The 17,349-nt window shown below is 43.0% G+C and overlaps 1 protein-coding gene across 1 annotated transcript in view; it reads left to right on the top strand.

Annotated features, from left to right (window-relative positions):
* The window catches only part of LOC146064060 (tyrosine-protein phosphatase non-receptor type 9-like), a 71,934-nt gene that overhangs the window by 50,130 nt on the left and 4,455 nt on the right, over positions 1 to 17,349 (top strand). The window contains exons 9-12 of the mRNA XM_083177130.1: positions 1,658 to 1,727; positions 2,721 to 2,799; positions 6,686 to 6,836; positions 8,409 to 8,616. Of these exons, the coding sequence (XP_083033256.1) occupies positions 1,658 to 1,727; positions 2,721 to 2,799; positions 6,686 to 6,836; positions 8,409 to 8,616 (508 nt within the window). The remainder of the gene's footprint in view (positions 1 to 1,657; positions 1,728 to 2,720; positions 2,800 to 6,685; positions 6,837 to 8,408; positions 8,617 to 17,349) is intronic.

Raw genomic sequence — 17,349 nt, 5'->3', positions numbered from 1 at the left:
TTTTTTTGAATATAGGGGGACTTTATTTTTATTTTTCCCTGGTATTCGAGAAACCAGGACTGGCTCAGAGAGCCCAGGGCTGGTCATGCACATGGGTGGGACCTCATGCCATTTTTTACATTATTATCATAGACATAGACAAAGAAGATGACACTCCTCCAGGCTTTATTCCAACCCATTATTTAAATTTGAATACTTTTTTTTATTCCCCTGAAGTCGCCTAAACATTTTCTGTGAGAGATTTAAAATCTCTCATGCTGTATCTCCCATTATGAATCTCTGGCACAAATCTCTCCGTGTCTAGAGGGCCCCACACACTGGGCGACATTTATGCATTTCTGAGAGATTTTAATAAATCACTCAGAAAATTCCTGAAACCGCATGTACTGTAAATCAGTGTGTGCTGCCCACACAGTGATTTAATTGCGCGACCCTGCCATTCTGAATCTGCCCAAGATTCAGAATGGCCACGCCAGATAATTAATTTGTGTGTGGTGCGGGAATGAGCAGGGCCTTCTGAGCGACTGAAGACTCAGAAACACCACCATGAAGCCCTGCTGACGACACCCAGAAGCCCCGCTGATGCGGACCTTAAGGCAGATGCCTCCTGCACCCGCTCCGCCATGCACGCCCTCTTCACTCGGTGGAAGCTGAGAGGACACGACGCAGGACTCTGGAAAAAAAAAGTGTTTTTTTTTTTGTCCCCACTGTGCCACCAACAATTTTAAGTTAACTGTTATTTTGTGGGGGCCACTAGCCACCAATGATTAAACACCAACGTTTTATTTATAAGGCCACTGGCCACCAATGATTTTATTATCGGCCTGGCGCCCACTGCCCTGGGGTGCCAGGGATAGCCTCGGGCTTCATTCTGTGCCAGTGGCACCCTGGAGGAGGGGGGCCCATTTATTAGGTTGATCCCCACTCCCCCGGGACCCGGCCTGGGCTGATCAGCCACAGAGGTAATGCTTTGGCCGCGGGACCTTATATAATAAGTGACCCCCCTGCTGTTTCATTACCCTGATGGCTATTTAAGCCTGATGCTGGTTTCCAAAATACAGGGGGAACCCCTTCGCCTTTTGTCCCCTGTATTTTGGGACCCAGGATGTGCTGGTTTCTTGAATATAGAGGGACCTTTATTTAATTTTTCTCCTTGTATTTGAGAAATCAGGACTGGCTCAGATAGCCCAGGGCTGGTCATGCTCATGGGGGGGACCCCATTTCATTTTTTTTTACATTATTTATTTTTCTAATAGACAAATTAAGATGACACTTCCCAGGCTTTATTGCAACCCATTATTTAAATTTGAAGACTTTTTTTTTATTCCCCTGAAAACACTTTCTGTGAGAGATTTGAAATCTCTCATGCTGGATCTCCCAATATGAATCTCTGGCACAAATATCTGTGTTTGGGGCCCTTAAGGCCCTAAGAGCAAATTAATTACATCTATATTAATTAATGTTAACACCAATGTAAATGATTGCCATTTATTTAACTGTGAGAGACAGTTGTATTTTTTGTTAACTGTAAAGCAGGTTTATTTGGTGTGGATTTACCCAATGCTATGTGCATGGTGACATTTTGTTGCAGAAAATAAGATGAAAGGTTTTGTCCATATTTGTAGCATTAAACTTCTTAAATTTTGTACTTTTCTAGACCACAGACTATGTTAATGCCAGTTTTATGGATGGATATAAAAGGAAATATGCCTATATTGCTACACAAGGTAGGATTTCACTATGTCTGCATCCGCAGTAAAACCTGAATGAAGGCTTGTCCAAATTGGAAGTTTTGAACATCACATAAAATGCACTATTATTTGCACTGTGGTGTCCTATTAGATCAAGATCTCTCCCCCCCCCCCCAGCTTGTAATTTGGTATGAAATTGATACGTGAGAACATGCATTTGGGTATTTTGTACTGTGAATGAGGAAAACACTCATCATAATGACCTCAAATTGGGGGAGGAGGGGGATCGGTTTTCTTAGAACAGTGATGGAAGCAAAATATTCAATGACATTATTGCTAAAGCAGGCTTATCGGGATGATTGACATTGTAGTTCTAGGTAGACAGTCAATAGGTTGACTGACACAAATGATTCTCGCATATTTTTAGGGTTTTTCATGTTTTTACCAATATTTGCTTAGTTTACTGTACACATGAGCATCTATTGGGAATCATAACTTGTGGAAAGGGTAGCAGGACAAATGGAGAACAAAAGCAAAACACCGCATATTGCTCAATGATCATATACATCCCATTAGGCCCAATTTACATATTGTACAAACCAGTGGTACTTATGTATTATCTGGACTCCCAGGTTAAATGCACCCCATTTTTTCATACCCCTACTATCCAACTACGCATGGAGTTGATTTTATATAGTGTGGCGAGCGCAGCGAGCCACCGTGCCCGAAGCGTGGTGAGCGCAGCGAGCCCCGCGAGGGGACGCGGTCTCATAAGAAAAACGGGAGTCCAGATATTACATAAGTACCAAACCAGTTTCTCAGTTTAGGATTCTTTTATAGGTTTGAAACCAGAACAAAAAAAAAATGGATGTGAAAGGCTAAGCGGAAACAACTATTGCTCACTAGTTTACTGAAAAACAAATAACAATGTAGCCTAAATACTAAAGCCAGTAACTCAGCTGAAGCTCAGCGCGGCATCATCTCTTGCCAAATCCATTTATTTGCTTGCTTTTTTTTTATTTTAACTAGGACCCTTGCCAAAAACATTTGATGATTTCTGGCGGATGGTGTGGGAACAGAAAGTCTTAATAATTGTGATGACGACAAGGTAACTATTCACAATTAATTTATACTAGTTGTGTGGTTTTTTTTTATTTTTTTTTATAAAGGGCTCAAGCCATATAGATCTTGTGCTTTAAAAGTCAAGTCTGAGATAAAAAATAACCACCACCAACCATATTTTCCACCCAAAAAAAATAAAAAGTTTAATTGATTTTTTTTTGTCTATTCAAGGTCATTTATTCTCACCAGGCGATCAGCGGCGCTGACACTGCACGGGGAGGGGGCCTCCAGGGGTGTTGACAGCTAATGACCCAGCTCTCTGTGAATAGGAATGAGTGGGTCTCAGCTCATTACTTATGCTGCTGCCAGCACCACTATCCCCAGCAGCACCAAAGCAGGGACCTGCTCATCAATAGTCACTGCTAGCCAGGTCCCTGCTGATTACCACTGCTGTCAGCGCCGCTGCCCGGCCTGTGAGAGTGGTGGGCAGGGTGCTATCAGTCAGGCGGAATGCCTGTTTGATATTCCACCAAAATAGCATTCTGAATATATTCCGCCAGGCGAGCTGATGTAAAGGAGCAAACTGGCAGAAGATATTCCGCCTCTGCCTGACTATGGGGTCACAGCTCACAGAAATCATTGAATACTGCCCTATATGTACCCTTTAGTCTGATATCTGTCTGGTACCTAATTAGTGAGGAGTAATTGTGTCATAACACAACCCCAACATGTGAGACATATACGAAAAAGCTGCTAGATTTCTTTCATAATTATTGGTGTTAGTACCAATTTGAAGGCCAAAATTAATGGGAGACCCGAATTTTCTGTCAGATTGAAATGTAGTTGCTATTTTATGATAATGTCAAACACTATAGTTGTACACTCTCCTGGAGTACTTAAAACACATTTTAAATATATTTAAAGGTTGCCCACACCTTCTAGAGACAGATACAGATGTGTCCTCATTCATCTAGCCCAGTGGCTCCTGATGTGCCTCAGGATGGTGGTCCAGGACCAATTCAGATTATTTATGGTTAATGTAATGGGCAAAATCAGTGCTTGTGGCTTTCAGTTATAAAATATGTGGGTAAACAGAAGTGAATCATGTTCTTCACCACATAACTGGACCTAGGGATGACTTTTAAGCGCAACTTATTTTATTATTTATTTACTTAGTTTCTTATATAGTGCAGCAGATTCTGTTGCACTTTACAATTGTAGACAGTGATAAGTAAGATACATAAGTGCCTCAGAGGGTTATGCACAGGGCTGGTGTAAGGCTTATCCGCACCCTAGGCAAAACTTCACCCTACTGTCCCCCCAACCCGATACTGCGACCAATACCCAGTTGCCATCCACATTACAGTACAAGTAGAAGTGGGCAACAAAGTAGAGAACTACAGTATGCCTCAAGGGAAAGTATGGAGGTGAAGTCTTAGAAGTTCCACAGCAGACACCTGCATTAAGTGCAACAAAGCATAGACATCCTTGATTTTTTGATATGCAGACTTGATGCGCCCCCCTAGATCCTGACGTCCTAGACAGTTGCCTAAAGCTGCCTAATGGTAAAGCCGGCCCTGGTTATGCATATGGAACTTAAATATGATAGGCTTGCCTGAAGAGGTGAGTTTTCAGGGAACGCTTGAAAGTTTGAAGGCTAGTGGAGAGTCTTATTGTGCGTAGAAGGGCATTCCATAGGGTGGGAGCAGCCCAATGTAAGTGAATGGGAGCTAGTGATCTGTGCAGAAGAGAGACGCAGATCTTGAACAGAGCGGAGTTGCCGAGATGGGAGATCATTTAACTTATTCAATTTATTTAATTTTTTTAATTCTCTGTAACAAACTTTTGGCCTAGGAGTGCCCTGAATAATAATCTGATACTCTAGGGCAGTGGTGTCAAACTCATGGCCCTCCGGCTACCACAGATTTTATATAATGGATTGCTAAAACTGTGGCAGGGCATTCTGGGATGTGTAGTTCCACAACAGCTGTCGTGCCATGAGTTTGACACCACTGCTCTAGGGTGCCTTGATTCAAAAATGTTTGGGAGCCACTGATCGAGCCTCAATAAATCCATGCATAGTTGCACAGGACCTAGTGGCTCACTCATGGAAGATATAGATTATAGATATTTATTTTTAGTCCCCCAAAAGGGATTGGCACTAAATCCCGGCGGTCGGAATCCCGGCTTTCAAGATCCCGATGCCTGAATCCAGACCGCCATAATCCCAACCAGGGGGGATGTGGATAGTGTCAGCCCCCACCCCCTTGCAGGCTCGCTGTGCTCACCACACAGCGAGCCCGGTGTCGTGGACACCCATAGATGGAGAAAGTTTCGGGATTTCGGCGGTCGGGATTCCGGCTTCGGGATTTTGAACACCGGAATTCCGACCGCAGGGATTGTAACTGCATCCCCCCCTAAAAATGTGTCTTCATCACAATGCAAAGTGGCTGGGATGCACAAGGAGGCTTTGCTGATTAATTTGATATGAAATTTGTATACCTGTGTGTAAAAAAAGTCTCTACAGAATTTTTTGGGAAAAAAGCTGTGGCTTCTATATTGTAGCACTTTTTGTACAGACTAATGCTGTGTACACACGCATGAGATTATATAGTCAAAATCACATCAGGATCGCATACAGATCGCACAGGTTTTTTACCTTGCGATCCCGATGCGCGCTCCCGGGACAGCACAAATCCAGACAGGGCAGCAAGGACTGTATAGTGCAACTCTAATGTAGTTTGTATGAATTGTATGTAAATTGCGGTTTTGGTATAAAACAGACTGATGGTGTGTACACACGGTGAGATTCCTTTGCTATTCGATTTGCTATACAATCTTTGCTAGCTCATGTCCCTTTTACATACAATTCATGCTATCTGCACTATATAGTCATTGCTGCCCTATCTATCTGGGTTCTGACTTGTGCTGCCACAGAAGCGTGCATCGGGATCGTAAGGTAAAAAACCTGTGCGATCTGCATGCGATTTTGACTATATAGTCAAAATCTCATGCTGAATTGTACCGTGTGTACACACCATGACACATGATACAGTCATATGGTCGACCACTAATGGTAGACAGTCACAAGGTTGACAGAGTCTAAGAGTCGACATGAAAAGCATCAACATGGCCAAAAGGTCGACATGGAAAAGGGTCGACATGATGTTTTAATGTTTTTAGGGTGTCTATGTCGACATAGGTCAACATGGACACGGTCTAAGCCAGGCATTTCCAAACTATGGCCCTCCAGCTGTTGTGAAACTACAAGTCCCAGCTGAAGGGCCATAGTTTGGACATGCCTGGTCTAAGTGTACCGCGTCCCCTCTCATGGCTCGCTGCACTCGCCATGCTTCGGGCTTGGTGCCTCGCTGCGCTCGGCACACTATTTTTTTTCTCCCTCCTTGCCCTAGTGGATGGTAGGGCATAAAATACCGCCTGTCGCACATGTCGGCTGAAAATTTTGTAAAAAATGCCATGTCTACCTTTTTTCATGTCGACCATTAGACCCAGTCGACCTATTGTGTGTCGACCTTTAAACCCTGTAAACCTTTTGACTGTCTACCTTTTGACCCGGTCGACCATATGACTGTCTATCATGAGTCTGTCTATGATCAGTCCGGATACTGTAAACATGAGTTAGCAAAGATTGCATAGCAGGTCGGATAGCAAAGGAATCTCACCGTGTGTACACACCATTAGTCTCTGTACAGATGTACTGTATGTATGTTTCTTTGAGGTGTGTGTGTGTGTGTGTGTGTGTGTGTGTGTGCCTAGTCACATGCCTTTTAGGCCAAGTGTAGCAGCTTGATCTCCGTGTAGAGGCTTTTTATTTTTTACCGAAGTTGTAAAAATAGCAATCTTTTTTTGAACAGGTGGGTCTTTTTTATATAGTTTTATTAACTATTTTTATTCTTTTTTTTTATACCAAGAGTGATTGAAAGAGGGCGAATAAAATGTGGACAATATTGGCCCCTTGAAGTCGGGAGAAGTGAAGATTCTGGACACTTTATTATAAGGAACATTCACATAGATCTTTTCCAAGACTTCAAGCTAACTCACTTGGATCTATATAATAAAGAGGTATATAATCCATTCTTTCTCATACACAATATTTGACATGTTAGCCTGTCACTTGGATTTGCATGTACAGAAGCAACATTGCTTGGTAAATGTTTTAAAATGCTAACTCTGTAAATAGCTTGACTTCTGGGTATCCACCGTGGGGTTTGTTGTGATTCTATCAAGTAAATCATTTTGTTCCCAGTATTATTACTACTATTGTGATCCTACAGATGTGTTCACATACATCTAGTCTCCTTGAACATTAAACAATCCTTCTAGTCATGCCACGGTGTGACTTGTAACGCTGAAAAGAGACTTTTTCTGTTAGTGCGACTGTGGCACTGTAGAGTGAAGACACTGTCCATTTAAACACTGTAACATACCACTTAGTACGCAGATCCACTCAGTCACACACAGAATATAGACAAGCTGCATATCATTTCAATCAGCATAATTGCTTGTGCGTCCAATAAAAAACCAAGGCCCTCTGCGTTAGTCAAACAGAGCTCACATGTCACTTGTAACGCACGGAGTATAGATATGTGGACATACTTGTATACCATAAAGCGTATATAGTATTATACATTTAAGTGCCAAGTGAATTTGTGAAAATTGCCAAGCAAACATTTTTATTCACCATAATGACCTGTAATGTTTACCTTTTTATATAGGGAATGAAATCTTTTTTTTTTTTTTTTTTTTTTTTTAATACAACATTTTTTATTTGAATTTATATGCTGGCATTTTTAGCGGATATTTTGCACATCTCTCACCGAGATAGTCACTCAAAGGGTTAAAGAGAATATTAAGTCAAATACAGCTCCCATGCTTTTACTAAAGCCCCATATGAACAAGCCAACGGGGGCTGTGGCATATATTGTCCGTAATCACTGAAAGATTTTAAACCAGTCTAAAATCGCCCCATGTCTATGCGCCCTTAGGCAATAAAGCCCGTGGCTACCACCCTTTTTCACCCCTCATAACTTTATAGGGCTTATTAAATTCAGCACTTAAAGGCCCATTTACTATTGGATAGCATATGTAATGCGATCTAGGTGGAATCTACCGTCCAGGATCACATTGCAATATGCAATCCTTTCAGGCCAATGTATGGGACAGGGACTGGGGAGGGGCTCCAGAAGGGCCCCCTGGGGACCCACTGTGATGCTGCCAGATTTTTATAAATAAGAGAGCATTCCATCCCCCATAGAAACCTGTGAGGGTGCGGCTGCTGGTGGGGAGGAGGGATCACATATTCCTGCTATGGTCCCTCTGTGATACATCCGGGGTACTTAATATTTACGGCTAACCCCCCTAATGGGTGTTTTGGGGTAATTAGCCACAAATATTTAATAGTAAATGGACCCCTAAATCTTTAAAGAAAAATGTGTAGTAGTCCAGTTCTTGATATTTGCATTCTCCAAGAAGATGAAAAGGCGCCTTTCTTCATTTAAGTACATGGATGATCTCATTTATGCTGGTGACAACTGTTAATATGGAGCAAGAACAAGTTTCCATCCTAGAATGTGCATAGATGCTGTTGACTGTTAAATATGATTTCCCACAAGTTTACAGCTGTTATTTTCCTAGACCAATGAAAGTCGAAGTGTGGCTCACTATCAGTACATGAGCTGGCCGGACTTTGGTGTACCTAAATCTGCTTCCGCCATGTTGGACTTCAGATCCCAAGTAAAGCAGCATCAGGCAATGGCTGTCCAAGCATTGGGATCAGAGTGGGCTGGACATCCTGCAGGTCCACCGATAGTGATTCACTGCAGTGCAGGCATTGGGAGAACAGGTAAATATGCATTGCCCCAGCTCATGTTGAGGAATTCTGCAAGGAAGATATAGATTACATATTTGACATACAGTGGGGCAAAAAAGTATTTGGACAGCCTCGATTGTGCAAGTTGACCCACTTCAAAAGAAAAAAAAGCGAGAACTGTAATTTCCATCATAGGTACACTTCAACTGTGAGAGACAGAATGTGGAGAGAAAAAAAACAGGAAATCATTGTTTGATTTTTAAACATTTTTTTTCTATATTCTTGCGGAAAATAAATATTTGGACAATCAAAAAGTGGTACTTATGTAATATCTGGGCTCCCGTTTTTCTTATGAGACCGCGTCCGCTCGCCACGCTTCGGGCACGGTGGCTCGCTGCGCTCGCCACACTATATAAAATCAACTCCATGCGTCGTTGGATAGTAGGGGTATGAAAAAATGGGGTGCATTTAACATGGGAGTCCAGATAATACATAAGTACCCAAAAAGTTAAACATAATACTATGTAATATAACATCGGCTGGTAATTACAGAGGTCAAACATTTCCTGTAGTTCTTGATGAGGTTTGCACACATTGTAGCAGGTATTTTGGCCCACTCTTCCAGGCAGATCTTCTCTAGAACTGTTATGTTTTAGGGCTGTCGCCAGGCAATACGGACTTTCTCTCCCTCCACAGATTTATTTTATTGGGTTGAGGCCTGGAGACTGGCTAGGCCACTCCAGGACCTTGAAATGCTTCTTACGGAGCCACTCCTTACTTTCCCGGGTGGTGGTTGGGGTCATTGTCCTGTTGAAGGACCCAGACACATTCCATCTTCAATGCTCTTATTGAGAGGAGTTTTTTGGCCAAAATCTCACGATGCATGACTCCATTCATCTCCTCCTTAATACAGATCAGTTGTCCTGACCCCTTTGCAGAAAGCAGCCCCAAAGCATGATGTTTCCACCCCCATGCTTCACAGTGGGTATAGTGTTTTTGGGATGCCACTCATCATTCTTCCCCCTCCAAACACGGCAAGTGGAGTTTATTCCAAAAAGTTCTCTTTTGCTCTAAACTGACCACATGACATTCTCCCAATCGTCCTATGTATCATCAAGATGGTCACTTGCAAACTTTAGATGGGCCCTAGACATGTGCTGCCTTAAGTAGGGGGTCCTTTTGGATGCTGCAGGATTTGAATCAATGATTACGTAGTGTGTTACTAATGGTAACCTTTGTGACTGTGGTCCCAGCTCTCGAGTCCATTGACCAGGTTCCCCTGTGTAGTTCTGGGCTGATTCCTCACTGTTGTCAAGATCATTGTGAGATCTTGCATTGAGCCCCAGGTCAAGGGAGATTGTCAGTGATCTTGTATTTCTTCCATTTTTTTTAAATAATTGCACCAGCAGTTGATATCTTCTCACCAAGCTGCTTGCATATTGTTGAGTAGCTTATCCCAGACTTGTGCAGCTCTACAATTTTTGTCCCTGGTGTCCTTAGACAGCTCTCTGGTCTTGGCCATGGTGAAGAGGTTGTAGTCTGACTATAAAAGACACCTGTCCACACCCACAAACAGATAACCAGTTCAAACAAATGCCATTAATACAGTGGAGGATAGAAGAGCTTCTGAGAGCCAGAAATCTTGCTGGTTGGTAAGTGTCCAAAGATTAACTTTCCACAAGAATATTCAAATAAATTGTTTAAAAACTTTCCACAAGAATATTCAAATAAATTGTTTAAAAATCATACAATGTGATTTCTTGGGGTTTTTTCCTTCCACATTCTATCTCTCACAGTAGAAGTGTACCTATGATGGAAATGACAGACCTCTCTCATCTTTAAAGTGGATCAACTTGCACAACCGGTGGCTGTCCAAATACTTTTTTGCCCCACTGTAAGGATAGAAGAGTAAGATAGGTTTGAGGTGGTGACCACATATAGTACTTCAGTGTGCATGGCTTTCATGGCAGTGTTTGTGTACATGGTATCAAGTACTCTTGTGTTCCTAGGATGCGCCTAAGAAGATAGGCAACGTATATTGTCTGAAGTACTAAGCTTCCTTTCTCATTGACTGGTTTCTAAATTTGTAAATGTTTATATAGCATTAAAATGTCAAGTCAAGGTACATAACTGGACAAAATAATAAGACTTGCACACCTTTTACACCAAAAATCCCGGATCCGACCTGGCATTTGGAACAGGGATCCAAGCCAGGTCGGATCTGGGGTTTCACTATTTACACTGCGGTGCCTACCCACTGTGTAGACGGAGGCGGTGCTTGGATATGACATCATCTCCAAGTGCCGGGACCGCGATCACTCCCGCTGGGACCGCCGATCGCCGCTCTGGGGGCAAGCCCAGAAACCAAGATAAGCTGCTGGGCTGCCTCCAGCCCCCGTCCGCAAGGTGAATGGATGCCGCACACAGGCATCCATTCACCTCCCTCCTGCCGCCACTTCTGCCTGCAGAGTACAACAGACAGCAGCAGAGGCTGTGTGTGCAACCTGCGGTCCAGAGGTTGGACTTCCCCCATTGATGTAAATAGGAGCCGTTTACACTGCCCTCTATCCAGGACCTAGCCGTGTTCAACCCAGGTCAGGACCTGGGTAGAAGTCCCGTGTAAAGGGACAAGGGGTGACCCATTTACACCGCCGTTGACCCGGGTTTTTGTGGAGGTGTGAAAGGGGTATAAGCTGGAGCAACTTGTCCAAATTTCAGTCTGTTCTGCCTTGACATACCAAATTTTATCAAATAATATCAGTTTGGTAATGGGGGTAAGGTGCAATATACTATGGAAGTTGCAGTATGATGTATCAAATACATGAAAACATCATTGTTTTCATTTCATGGATGTGCTTGATATACATTACAAGTGTGGTAGCAGTTTTATTTTTTCAAACATGCATCTGCAAAAAAAACCAGTAAGATATTACTTTTTACATTATTTTCCCAATTAAATGAATGTAAAAATGATTGCACGTCACACTGACCACGATTCCCCATTCAAAAGTACACTGCTGCACAATGCTAATTAAGCACAATAAATGAAACTCTTTTTGATCTGTAATTTTGTAAAATTATTTTTACCTTCATGGCCATTTAGATGAACTTGGCAATTTAAATGGCAATGAGTACAGGTTTATAATTATCATCGTTCTTATCATTGTTTGTTCTCATACATCATTGCTACAGTTGTGCTAATGTCTACAAAAGGCGTCTTATTTGCAAGACGATACAACTAGGAAGCCACCAGGACACACTGCTCATTGATGTGATTTGCAACACTTTTATAACTGTGTGCGACTGTCTCTGATAACGTGCTACAAGGCAGTGGATTTTTTCCATGCCAAGTGCCGTTGTGCTTCATATATAGACTAGGTCACATGTGTCGCATAATAATCAGCAGAGTTTTCTAGTGCGTCCTAGTAACATTGTTTTGCTTTGAAGACTTGTTTTTGGTTAAAGAGATGCCTGGCGCTAGCACAGTTGCAGAAGACCTGGTGGTTCACTAACGCTAGGTGTTTCGTGTCGTCTAGCCTATTGTGGTTAGTTGTATGAGGACATATCTTATGTAGCCTTTGTTGGGAGTTACCATCTCATTTTGGGCCTGATTCAGATTTGAACAGAGTTACTATTGCTTCTGGAAGCTACATGGAAGCTTCAAATTCTTGGACACATCACTAAATCACCTATGGCGCTATGTGAACCATAGGGTTCAGCAAACCGGCTACCACATGTCCTACCAAGAGGACAGGAAATCTCAGTGTACTGAAGATCCTGGCCTTATCTGTCCCCCACAATCACGCCTCCATTTTGAAAACTGAGGCAATTGCATGGACAGTCTGCCTGCGTAGTACAGAAGCACAATAGGGGGCCGGCACATGTGCTAAGTACTAAACATTTATACTTTGTACCATGCTCTGCTGTTATGCTGGGTCCCGAATCAATTATAACTACCCACAGTGGTTTGTTCTTTTTAATCAGTGAAGGTGGCAATACTAGAATAAGTAGCTTGTGAACTATTTTTGCTTTGTAGAGCTCTAGTAAACTAAACTCTTTATTCCATTATTAAGTGGCATATTCTCAAAAGGTGCAGCAATCAAAAAGTGGCATTAAACTGCTACCAATATTATCTTTGTAATAGTATCATCATAAACCCTTCCATAATTTGCTTCCAAGTTACTGCCAAAAGTGATTCTAAACATGTTCAAAAATGTTTGTTGAAAAAAAAAAAAAAAAATCAGCATTTATGAGTAGTTCTATTCCCCACCACTGCATGGATGGTTTTCTCCTTGTTGGTTCAAGACCTGTGCTAGATTGATTGAGAAGGTCATTTTTTTTTTTTTAACATCAATATTTTATTGAGAAATATTTAAATTTTAGGTGGGGGGGTTACACAAAGCAGAAAAGGGGGGGAAAGGAGGGGGGGGGGATACAGGGGGGGTGCTGGATACATAGACTCTGTACATACATAGACAGTAATTATCGTCAACAGCATATATTGAGAATTTAGTAAACCTAAACAGGTACAACAGGTAAAATATCGACCATAGTAATGATGTAGATTAGATCTATCAGGTCTAAACAATTTTAACGGGGTAGTTAGGTAAGTAACACTATTGCAATAAACACAAGTAGGTCCCAGTAAAGGGAATAAGGGATCATGGAGAGTTTGTAGATACGTCCTGCGTCTCGTTAAGACTAAATTGAAGGGGGTCGCTTTGGGGTGATTTGGGAGCAAATGATGTACCCACTCCAACAGTGATATATACATGCCATGGTGACCAGCGAGTTATGGAAGAAGGTGTAGTGCTGGAGTCAGAGGAATATTGCGTTTCCATGGTGTAGTTAAAATTGAGTTTCTGGATCACTTTTGAAAGTGGGGGAGGGGTGGGTTGTTTCCAACACTGGGCCAGGGCTGCGCGAGCCGCAATGAATATGTGGCCTAGAACATAGCGTTTATTGGGTGCAACCATGTCAGGGAAGATATTGAATAAAGCTATTTGAGGAGCGGGCATTAGTGCTGTATCTAGGACCTGATTTGCTAAGTCAAATACTTCCTTCCAAAACACGGTAAGGAGGGGGCAGGACCAGAATATGTGATATATATGGCCTATGTTACCACATTGTCTCCAGCAAAATTTGGGACATGAGGTCCAGAAGGAGTTTAGTCTAGTTGGGGTTAAGTATAATCTGTATATCAGCTTAATGTGCATCTCGGTATGGTTCATACACTTTGACATGGTATAGGAAGAAAGAAAAATTTTGCTCCATTGAGCATCTGACAGGGCTATACCCAGGTCAGCTTCCCACTTAGTCTGTGCATTTGATTTAGGGGGATTCGGAATGTCTTGCAATAATTTGTACCAAAATGTAACATCCCCTTTGGTGTTTGGTAGGTTAAGGCGGGAGTAGATACGTGAGTCAACCAGGTGTATTAGTGAGAGTAGGGGCAGTATTCCACCAATGACAGATTTGAAAGTAATGCAGTAGTTCGGATTTAGGAAGAGAGAATCTCTGCTGGAGAGTAGAGAAGGGGAGAACGCACTGGCCTTCCAAGATGTCTCCCAACTTAGTTATACCTAAAGTAATCCATCCAGCCAGGTGTAGATTGGGTATTAGTTTTGAAATTGATTTTAATGAAATTAGTGGGAGTTGAGATATGGGATGTGGGAGTCTAGAGTTCAGGGAGTCCCAGGTTGAGATGGAAGCCTTAGTAGTTGGGAGAAGCGAGGAGGGATCCGGGCGGAGCTGTTTGGGCAATCTAAGTAGGTCGTCTATTGGAGTCGGGGCATGCGATTTCTCAAGGTCTACCCACCTAGATTCTGATTGTGGTTCGAAGAAAGATTTTAGCTGGGCTAGTTTACAGGCTTCATGGTATAGTGTCAGGTCTGGGAGGGTCATTCCACCTTTGGCTCTAGGGAGAGTCATTCTAGACCGAGCTAGTTTGGGGGGACCTGAGGGCCAAATGTATTTGAGCATAATTGAGTTGCATGCGGCGAGCTCTTTCTTGGGGAAAGTATAGGGGATCGTGCGGAAGAGATACATGAGTTTGGGTAGGAGGGACATTTTAAAGGCAGCCATGCGTCCCATCCAAGATATGTCAAACGCAAGCCAGGATTTAGTGAGGGTTACCAGTGAGCTAAGGAGGGGAGGTAAGTTAACTTCAAAGACTTTCCTAGTATCTGATGGGATGTTTATGCCCAGGTAGCGTATAGATATTTTCTGCCAATTATATGGAAATTTAGAAGATAGGGTTGAGTATGAGTCCGCTAAATTAATGGGTAGGGCGTCTGTTTTTGTGGTGTTTAATCTGTAGTATGAGGCTTTGCTGAAACTATCAAGAATATTGTGAAGGTGGGGTAAAGTACGCAGGGGGTCAGAGACGAAAAGTAAAATGTCATCTGCAAAGAGGCTCAGTTTGTGTGAAGAAGGGCCAGATCGGAGTCCAGGGAAATCAGGGTCGGCCCGTATTCTGGAGGCGAGGGGTTCGATAGATAGTACAAATATCAACGGTGAGAGGGGGCAACCCTGTCTCGTTCCATTGGATATGGGAAACTGGTCCGAGAGAAAGCCATTACTGAACACCCGGGCCGAGGGGGTACTATATAATGCCAGAATAGATGACATAATCTGATTCTGAAATCCAAATTTTGAGAGGACGGCCTGCATATATTCCCAGTTTAAGCGATCAAAGGCCTTCTCCGCATCTAAGGACAGCAGCAGAAGGCCCTGATCATCCATAAGGGAGTCAATCAAGTTGAACACTCGACGGGTGTTGTCAGAGGATTGTCTCCCCGGGACAAACCCCGTCTGGTCCGGGTGTACAAGCATGGGGAGATAGTTTTTAATTCTGGTGGCTATGAGTTTTGCAAACAATTTAGTGTCGCCGTTTAACAGGGCTATCCGACGGTAATTCTGGCAGTGGGCCGGGTCCTTCCCCGGTTTGGGAATGGTTATTATTTGTGCTTCTAGCATTTCTTTAGGGAAAGATCCCATAGAGGTGATGGTGTTGAAAAGATTAGTCAAGTAGGGCGTGAGGGTTTCACGGTAAGTAGTGTAAAAGTTATTGATGAATCCGTCAGGTCCCGGGGCTTTACCTCTGGGTAGGGATCTGATAGCGGCGTCCACTTCAGATTGGGACCAAGGGGCGTTAAGGACTTCTAATTGCTCATTGGTCAGGGAAGGCAAGTTAACTCCATCTAAAAAGGAGGAGATGGTGGCGTTGGAGGGTTGGGGGGAGTCTGGGTCTAGGAATAGGTTATATAGCTGTGAGTAGTATTTAGCAAACTGGTTAGAAATATCCTTTGGGTTCAGAAGTTTCTCCTTTGAGGGGGAGTGTATGAGTTTAATTCTATTTTTAGCATATTGCATTCTCAGTTTGCGTGCTAACATTTTCCCAGACTTATTCCCTGATAAGTAGAATTTTGTACGGAGTCTGTTCAAGGCTATTTGAGTTCGGGCCAAGAGCATTTTCTGCAATTGACTGCGAGTTTCGGAAAGCTCTTTCCTTAGGGCAGCTGAAGGGGAAGATTGGTTTCTACAGTCTAAGTCTTTGATTTTGTTTTCTAAGTCGGTTTGTCTTTGGGTATTTTGTTTCTTGAGGGCAGCCCCGGCCTGAATAGCGGCACCCCTGGTAACCGCCTTAAAGGCACACCAATGTGTGAATATAGATGTGTCTTGGGGGGTGTTGTTGGTAAAGTACGAGGAGATGCTGTCAGATATAATTTTATTGGGCAGCGGGTCGGTTAGAAGATGGGGAGCTAAACGCCAGGGTCTAGGCGGCATGTGGAAGTTGTTTAACGACCATTTCCACAGGATCGGGGCATGGTCGGACCAGGTGATGGGGAGGATATCTATGTCCTTGGAATGTTGTAGAGTCCATTTGTCACACAGGAGCATGTCAATTCTGGAATATGAGTTGTGAACGTTTGAAAAGAAGGTGTATTCTCGGCCCGATGGATTGTGTGTTCTCCAGATGTCGTATAGGTCAAATTCTGTCAACATATTTCGGAACGCCAAGGAAGGGCCTGAAGTGGGAGGGAGTCGAGATGTGGAAGATTTGGAAGATTTGTCGAGATAAGGGTTTAATACTAAGTTGAAATCTCCCATTATCAGCAGTGACCCCTTGGCAATTTTGCGAATTAAAATAAGTAATTTACGCAAAAAGGGAATCTGATTGGAGTTAGGGGCATACACTGAGACTAGGGTAACAAGTTTGTCATCTAGCTGTCCAGTCAGAATCAAATAGCGCCCGTTCTTATCTGCAGTGAGAGAGTGTTGGGTAAAAGTCACTTTATTGCTGAAAAGGATGGCAACACCATTATGCTTAGACTGACCATTGGCGAAAAAACCTAGAGGATATCTATTGTCTCTAAAGGTAGGGGGGTTGACAGAATTGAAGTGAGTCTCCTGTAGGGCGATCACGTCTCCTCTCTGTTTATGGAAAAAGGTGAGGGCAAGTTTACGTTTATTGGGGGAGTTCAATCCCTTAACATTTAAAGATAAAATCTTAGTCGCCATAGTGCCACACGGATAGGATGATGGGTGTAGTGGTCCACATATAGTGGCGTGTTAACCTGGTATATAAGGTGCGTATACTATGGGGTACAAGACAGAGTCTAGTGGGTGGGAGGGGGTTTTGACTTAGAGGGAAAGAGAAGGAAAGGTTGACAGGGAGAGGGAAAAGAACAAACCAAAACGGTCCATTATATCGGACCGACATGACTACTGCAGGTAGAAGGAAGGGGGAACAAGTGCAGTAGT

Source organism: Crinia signifera, chromosome 1 (genome assembly GCF_055691185.1).
Source record: "Crinia signifera chromosome 1, ASM5569118v1, whole genome shotgun sequence".
NCBI lineage: Eukaryota > Metazoa > Chordata > Amphibia > Anura > Myobatrachidae > Crinia > Crinia signifera.
Note: the sequence above shows the minus strand (reverse complement) of the source record. Positions and strands in the feature narration are given on the sequence as shown.